This window comes from Augochlora pura, chromosome 7, assembly GCF_028453695.1.
Source record: "Augochlora pura isolate Apur16 chromosome 7, APUR_v2.2.1, whole genome shotgun sequence".
In the NCBI taxonomy this organism is placed as follows: Eukaryota; Metazoa; Arthropoda; class Insecta; order Hymenoptera; family Halictidae; genus Augochlora; species Augochlora pura.
In genome coordinates this window covers 40,513,328-40,522,074 of record NC_135778.1, presented here as the reverse complement: position 1 = coordinate 40,522,074, position 8,747 = coordinate 40,513,328, and the positions used below count along the sequence as shown (strand labels likewise).

The 8,747-nt window shown below is 43.1% G+C and overlaps 1 protein-coding gene across 1 annotated transcript; it reads right to left on the bottom strand.

Annotated features, from left to right (window-relative positions):
* Positions 1 to 624: 624 nt before the first annotated feature.
* LOC144472625 (uncharacterized) lies at positions 625 to 2,096 on the bottom strand. The gene is made up of 2 exons (XM_078185874.1): positions 2,020 to 2,096; positions 625 to 1,472 (listed from the first exon to the last, which is right to left on the bottom strand). Exons 1-2 carry the CDS (start codon positions 2,032 to 2,034, stop codon positions 744 to 746), a joined length of 744 nt encoding a protein of 247 aa, XP_078042000.1. The 5' UTR covers positions 2,035 to 2,096; the 3' UTR covers positions 625 to 743.
* Between the last annotated feature and the right edge of the window lie 6,651 nt (positions 2,097 to 8,747).

Below are 8,747 nucleotides of genomic sequence, written 5' to 3'. Positions count from 1 at the left end.
AACGGGATTTGGCGGAGCACAACATTTCCTTTCTCCTAATCGCGCGCATTAACCGCGCCAATTCGTTTCCACCAATTACATACAATGCCAGACGTATTCGCCGTCGAACGGAACTCGATACCCGACTGACAATCCTTGATACTTGTTTCTAACTAACGCGTTCAACTATAAAAACCAGCGAAAGGAACAGCTGTTCTTTTATCGTAACTTTTGCGTTTTATCTATTTTATTGGTATCGTTTCTTGCTTGTTTTTAATCCTTTGCAATCGAATGGCGAGTCTAAGGCATCGCTAGAATTGTTTTATCGCGTTCTAAGATAGACCTTATCCTAACAAAGTTTAGATTTAGAAAATTGTTAAAGTGAAACTGTTGGTATGACTCATGACAATCAATTACGTATACATAAAATGCACTTATTTATATAGGATGTTCCAACAGGGACGGGTCGATGTCGACAGTCCGTAGCGGCCATGTTGTTTCGAATGCGTCGATTAAATCTGTTGTTTGGAATTCAGTCGGTTATGCCAAATCATCATGGCAAGTTACGAGAGGGTTGCTTTCGGTTACTTTCGGAACCTTGATCTCGAGGTCGCCAAGAAGAAAATCATGTCGAACGCAAAAATGTACAAATACCACTTAATAATTTAATATTTATTTTCCATAAAAAAATATATCATTATATACAAAATGATTGTGTATGGACGAGAGAGATGTCGCGTCCACATTGACGAAATTGGTCCTAATCAATGGCCGAAGGACAGGCCGTGTCCACCGCCGAATCCGCCGCCGAATCCGCCACCGTAACCGCCACCGTAACCGCCGCCGCCGCCACCTCCGTGGCCACTGCTAACGTAAACCGGGACGGACTCCTTGATCAAGACGGGGACCTTGACTGGATAGGGAACCTCCTTCTCGATCGCGACCGGTACCTTTACCGGCACGCTGACCGGATACGGGACCGACACGGGCACTTTGACGGGCACATTGTACGGCACTGGGACTGGTTTCTCCACTGGCACGTGGATCGTCTTCTCTACCGGGACTGGGTACGGTTTCGGTACGTGAACCGGCACCGGACGCTCCACGGGGATCTTGACCGGGACCGGGTACGGTACGGGTATGTTCTTCTCGACCGGGTACGGTGCCGGGACGCGAACTTGCTTCTCCTGGTGGATCGTGATGCCGGTGATCTTGCCGCCGTCGCCGCCACCACCGCCGAGTCCGCCGCCGAGTCCGCCGCCGAGACTCAATCCTCCGCCGCCGAAGCCGCCGTGTCCGCCGCCGAGACTCAATCCACCGCCGCCGAAGCCGCCGTGGCCCCCGAAGCTTCCGAAGTCATCGCCTCCCAAGCTCAGCTCCAGGCCTCGTTTGCTCTTCTCTTTCGTCTGAGCGGTGGTCGGTGACTTGGCGTTCGGCTCCTTCGTCTCTCCGGCCAGGGTCGACGTCGCCACGAGGGCGAGTATTAAAAGTTTCTGAGAAGAAAAATCCTGTTAGCCGAGGTATCGTGGGCCTAACATTGAGCTAGCCGGACGTGTAAGTTCCGAAAGAGACGCCCGAGGCTCTCGTCGATATACGTCTATTCTCGTCGAGAATACCGATCGTCACCCTACGATCGGTCACCTAGCTGCAACTTGTGAAAGTTGAAACAATGACAAAAATCTCGGCAGCCGGGTCTTTGATTATTCTAAGCTAAGTCGTGATTGATACGTAAGCCTTCTTTTTCGTTCTCTTCTTTGACAATCGGACAACGTACAAGCAACGCGAGGAGACATCGACGAACAGAAACAGAAGTGAAAATTCTCTCGTGGAACAGCGAATTTACTAGCGCAACGTGGCACACGGCAGGATCATGGAACGAATCTTCCACCCCCTGTCGTGGCAAAATCGAGTGAACCGAGTTTACTGCCGAACTTTCTCCGGCGGTTTACGTAATCCGCATCGGAAAAGAAAAATGTTCGTATGTATGTATGTAGGTCTGTATGTGCGTGTGTGTGTTCGGCTGGAGGGACGCGAGCTCACCTGCGGAGTGCTCATGGTTTCGTTCGGAGGTGCACACTGAAGTTACATCGCGCCAATCACTGGCATATATACCGGCACTTTCGCCGTGGCCGGTGGCCCACTCCCCGGAAAATACTACTCGTCCGCCGGCATTAAAGTGGACCGATTGTGCTACCTCACCGTGGCGAAGGCGTTAAGCCGTTTTCCCACGGCTACCTACCACCAGCGTCCAATCACTACCGGATCCCCGGATCCGCGTGCGTAACGCTTCCACGCGTTCCAGCTGTTTCGCGATTCGCCCGCCTCGTACCCCCCGCGTGTTCGGGTATTCGATCATCGAGGAGGCGCGGCGATCCCGGCGTGCAACGGCTCCCCCTCGCGGCGCCCCCCCTCGTCCTACACTTTTTCTTTCACTTCGGAAGGAACAGACGGCGCGCTCGGCACGACGCGCGTAAAACGTCGTAAAACTCTACCGGACGTAATTCCGATCGCGGCCTCTTGCGCAATCAGCCTCTCGGAGCCCGGTAATGTTTATCTGATCTCTCTCTTTCTATATCTTTATTTCTTTCCTTCTCTCTCTCTTGCTGCCTCTTTCTCTCCAGTTTCCCTCTTCCTTCGCGGTAAGGAAGAAATTTCGTGTCGCCGCCGCTAAGAGGAAGCGGTTCTCCCGTTGCATTGTTGTTCCTGTTTGTAGGTTTGCAATCTTTCACCGCGATCGCGGTTGTTACACTCGTTACGCGGACGTTCGATGTACGGGGTGTAACGTAACGAGTTATTACGAATTTAACCCTTTGCGGTCGAGCGGCGACTCTATGGCTTTAAAATAAGTTTGAAAATAATCTTCATCAAATTTACTAATGTTTAAAAAATTGTCGAGAGCTGTTATCTGTTACATAAGTCGTAAAATTCAGTTTTATAATGTATAATATGCTCCGGGTTATGTAAAATGGAAACGCTGCAAGTCTGAAGAAATATCTTGGATTTCGCAGTTAAAATGGCTCCGACTGCAAAGGGTTAATGATTTTATGGCAAATGGGAGTTGAAGAAATATGGAACAGGTTGGGAGAATTTAGCTTTCTGCAGTATGATTTTTTTCAGATCTGCATTCAACAGTATTTATATATTATTTTCTTCCTCAAGAATTTCTTTGAAATTAAATTTCCTTGAGAAATTTTAATTTAATAGAAACGATTGGCAGATATATTTATTAAATTATAGATGAAATTATTAGTCACGAGCCTGACTCGCTATTATAGTGCATATTTATCGAAATATGTTCTAATTACAGTCTTATATTTTTAAAATATATTTTAACAAATAAATCAAAATCTTCGTTGCAACGAAATGATAGAGAAATGAAAATGTGAATATCATCTCAAACAGATAATGATTTCTATAAAATCGAAAACTAAAATTAGATAATGACTTCTACGATAATATTTATAATCATGCCGTCCAATTTGTGCGTCGCTTTCATGCATCACGTTTCATAATTGAATTCTATATCGCGAAAGAAATTAATGGCGACCGACCCGGAAGGTTAACAATAAACAATAATTACGGACAAGAGTAAATTTTCATTAAGCGTTTCTATTAGAAATTTACGCGGGTATAACTTCCCCCGCGCGAGAAGACACGTCATCGTGCCACGAAACGGGGAAATTTAATAGCGTAACCAAATTAAACGTAATTGTCCATAAACTGGCTGTATCTATTAACTTATTTAAACGACTCGTCAATCAGAAGAGCTATACCGAATCACAATCGGTTGGGCAAATATCATTTGCATCGTCGTGCCTGATATAATTTAAAGCTCGTTTCAGATATAATTACGCTACGGCGTTTGCCCCTTACCCCCAGTCTCATTCGTTTTGCGTTAATCAATTCTTTATCGACTCGCGATAAATATCAACGATAAAAGTCCGGCACGACAATAATACCGAGCAAATAAAATACCGATTTCGTTCTCGTATTTTTCTGCCATTTAAACTGCCATTTAATTTCCAGTCATCGAATGGTCATTAACACGTTGACCGGTGCACCCCCCTATCAGGAGTAAAATTATGCCAAATTAGCATAATTTAGCAATTACAAGAGTGTTCGCAAAATTAAAACTTATCACCGTGATTATTCTTTTGTAATAAAACTCTGTAATAAAACACGTTATGATAAAACGTAATTTGCAACACACGTAACCAACGTGTCAAAGAATTTGTTTAAACACTTTTTCGATACGGTATTAAATTTCCAATACAAGCGACCAACATTTTTGAGGTCTTTATATGCAACAATGTTGGACGTCGATCCGTTGAAATTTTTAATCTCATTAAATGATTGATGAACACGATTACAGCCATTAATCGCCGATAATAGCCATTAAAATTGCTCGGTTATTTTAATGCAATTCCCGTTAAGAATTGCTTTTATCGCGTTCATGATTATATTATATTTTTGTATCGATTGATATAGAATTCGCAGTGTAGTTGTTAATCATAATGAACATTTATAATTAAGTCGTTGATAACGATGAACGGTAATATTTCAATCGTTGATTGCGATTAATGATTAAAACGACTGTTAAGTTTAAAATGTAAATAAAAGAAAATTTTGTTTTTTATTTTATGAATATTTTAATAATTACTTAGTTTTTAGAATTTGTCATTGAATTCTGTTTAGTTTGATTTAATTTGGAAGTATGGGGGTAATCAATCGTTGATTTCGCGAAATGATTAAAGCGAACGTAATCGTTAATTTTGATTAATCATTAAAACGAACGTAATCGTGAATTTCGCTAAATGATTAAAACGAACGTAATCGTTATTTTCGGATAATGATTAAAACTAACGTAATCGTTGGTTTCGCTAAACGATCAAAACGAACGTAATCGTGAATTACGCTGAAAGATTGGTGACGAAACGGCTAGCCGCCGACTCGATTTTTGCCGGGCTCTGTAATTGAATCGATCGGCAGCCGATTACCTTGGGATCGTGGAACGTAAAGCGAACGAAAGTGCGACGAGACGAAAAAAAGGGAACTTGAACAAGCGGGACTTTCGCGCGACCGAAAAAAGACGCGCCCCGACTGACGTCGATAATTTCTGGCAACGGGTGCGCGGTGACGTAACGACGGGAACGATCGTTGGGCGTGTATAACCAGGTCGGGAACGCATCGACGGGACAATTAACGGTGTAATATCGCATTGCAGTTGATCGATGACCGGTTACGCATCATCCCGATACTTTCCTTCTTTCACCGGGGCTCTCGCGTTACAAAACCCGGCGCGGCGTGGCGCGGCGCGGCGCGGCCGGATAACCGCCGGTTCGCCGCCCATTACGCGATCAAAAGCGCCTCGCGACAGGAAAGTTTTTGGTAACGCACGTAACCGATCCGGTGAAAATCGCCGGGTCGTTATCCCCAGGAAGAGAATGGAACTAACACACACGTGCGCGCGAGCGGCCGCGTCGACCGCGCCCCCTTAGATATATCCGACAATTAATTAATTATGAAACGCCCCGGCCGATTCCCATCGACGTCGCCGCCGTCGCCTCGTAATTAAGCAGCAAATGTCGTAGACCCGCGCGTCAACGTGCGACCGAAACACACCGAAGGGATGCGCCCGAAAACTTTCTCTCCTCTTGTCTCGGACACGCACGCGCGCGCGCGCGCCTGCCGGCTTAATTGACTAACTCTAGCCGGCATCATGCTCGATGCTCGGTTAATTAAAAGATAGGCCGGCCGTGATACGCCAAGGAAATCGTTAGACATCGCGCCGACACACCATTGTCGCCGACGCCGGCTGCAATCACCGTCCCGTGTTTCTAATGGCGGCTGTTTGACTGTTCAGCTGGCCATTTTTCTAGCGTTAACCGAACGGGAAACGCGCCGGAACTGTTATTATTGACAACGCGACGCGGGATGGTGAAAAGGGTTTCCTACTGTCAAAGTGTTTCCTTGCGAAAGGCGGAGTTTGATATATGATAGTAACAAGAATGGTCTTGGAAACAATAATTCATGTTCTCGAGATACAAGTTCTTTTCTTATTTTCTTATGCTAAGCTTTTAGCATTTTATGCGCCAAATCTTTGGTTTTATACAAAATTTTTCGCTTTTATGGTATAGTATTGTAAAAAATATATCATATTGCATTAAATTGTATTGTATAAAATATATTATATTGCATTATACTGCATTGTATAAAATATATTGTATTACATTATATTGCATGACTATATATTTAATATATAAAGTATACTAATAACCTATGTAATTAATATAACCTATATTTTTATCTTGAATTCTGGATTGTTCTGCAATCATTTTTACAGCAACAAAATTTATACCTTTTCTAGTACAGTATAAAATATAGTATAATACTGATATTTTTATCTCGAAGACTGAATTGTTCAGCAAAAACGGACGAAAATCGAATTTTCGCTAAAACAAATACGGCAAAGTCGCGCTAACACGTCATGAGGGAAATCTGGCAGAAAATTGGAACCGCGCTACGGTCCCTAACGGGTTAATTTCCCGCGATCCGTATATTCTATTTCTATCAAAATGCCTTTGATCGTCCGTGTCCCGGATTTCGTTACTTTTAGTTAACATACCCTTTTAGTTAACATTTGTTCATGGATGTTCGCATCGACGCGTACATCGCGCCGCAACATCGACGATAACGTCGATCGTTTACTTTTGCTTTTACACGTTGTTCACCGGTAAACACGGGAACGCGTAATTCATTGTAATAAATTTAGAATTAATAAATGCCCGTCGCATTACTATAATACGCGCACGCATTACGTGACAATGTTAGAATAATTAATAATGAAGTAACAGGAAAATGTACGGGAACGATTCATAAATCAGCGGACATTAAATCGCGGCGCCGCTAATTGAACAATAAACAAGCGCAAAATAGGAGGATGACGTAGATATTGATAAAATTCGACAGTATCGATAAATCGAAGTATTATTTAATTTATTATTTAACTATATATAAATAGTTAAAAAAAAATGGTATATATATTTGCTCACATTTCACGCGATACAGTTCCAGCAAAGACGCGACAGACAATTTAAAAAAGAAAACAACTCGATCGCCCGCGATGCATATTTATGCGATGCATATTATCCTTTCGCGACCGGAAAATAAAAAAAAAGCAAGGATTAAAGCCACTCTCGGACTCGGCGGATGATTCACATTTGAAAACGTTGGCAACAGCCCGACGTAACCCGTTCGCAAATCACGTTATTTTTGTATCACTTAGCCGCGATGATAAATTGCAGCGGCGTATCGCGCATTTAAATGCGCTAATAATCAATGCATACTGCACGAAGAGAGAGAAAGAGAGGGAGAGAGGGAGGGAGATTCGGTGGCTCGTCGGAACGCGAAAATATTATAATCCCGCCGGCGGGCCGGCATTAAATTACGAAACGAAAAATATCGCCCCGTCCCCGGCGTGGTAATGACCGAAAACGCAGCGTCCGCGGGTTTTCGTTCATCGGCGATTTCCGGCGATGACCCGGCCGGCGCTCGCAACAGAGACCTTTTTTTTATCAGGGCCAGTTTCATAATCGTTTAACAGATACTTTGACATTAAACCGTGGACTCTCACTCGGCGCTCGGCGCTCGGCGCTCGGCGCGCCGCGGCTCGATGCTTTTGCCGCGTCCACGAAATTAATGCGATGGGCTCCGACCAGGAACCGCTTTCGTTACAAGACTCTGACGTATGCCATTAGCGAGAGTATCGCGAAAAAGAACTTGCATTCTTCGCGCGGACGATAAGGATCAATCTTTTGCTCGTAACTCGCGCCGTAAACAGCGTTATCCTGCAAACCGGAGATGTAATTAGACGCGGCCTGGAAAATATAAATAAAAAGTCGATGCCAGAAGAACGATTTAGGCGTTCGCTTTTAATGAAACTGTGTTAGAGAGCGATTTTATGAGTCGCGTACTATTTGCTCGTCGACGTGGCCAATTATTAGACAAATTACGTCGTCGTTGGCCAGATGCGATTTATAGTTCAGCTTGACTTTTTGGAAATGAAATTTACTGGCAGGAATTGAGTGAAAATATATTCGCTTTTTTATCGTTGGATATGCGAGATGTGAGATAGCTATAGTATTTTACATTACATTGCATTACATTAAATTTCATTACATTGCATAACATTACATTACGATATATTACATTGCATTGCAGTAAATTTCATTACATTGTATAACATCACATTACAATATAATCCATTGCATTACATTGTATTATATATATTCTTTATATATATGTTATTTAAATATATTCGTTTTTTATCGTTGGATATGTGAGATGTGAGATAGCTATAGTAATGTTATTTTTTTATAGTAATGTAATTTTTTTATATAATATTTTGAGTGAACGAGATGAGTGACGAATGAATGTAATAACCGCAAATAATGTAAAACCGAGTCCATTTCCTGGCATTATATGCTGAAGTAAAGAAATGTAATCTAATATCTGATTTACTTCTTTTGTATTCCAGCTCAGCATTTCCATCACAAATACACGAAATCGGTGGTCTAATAATTCGCGCCGCTTACAGGAAGGGAAGCGTTAATTTGTAAGCGGGAAGAATATTTCGTTGCAAAAAGAAAAAAAAGAAGACCACTCGAAAGATCCACCGTTTTCACCGAACTTTCGCGCGCGATAGGTCTGCAGCGTCTCCGTCCGAAAATTAGCATTCTCGGAGGCGATAAATTAGTCCAACCCAGAAG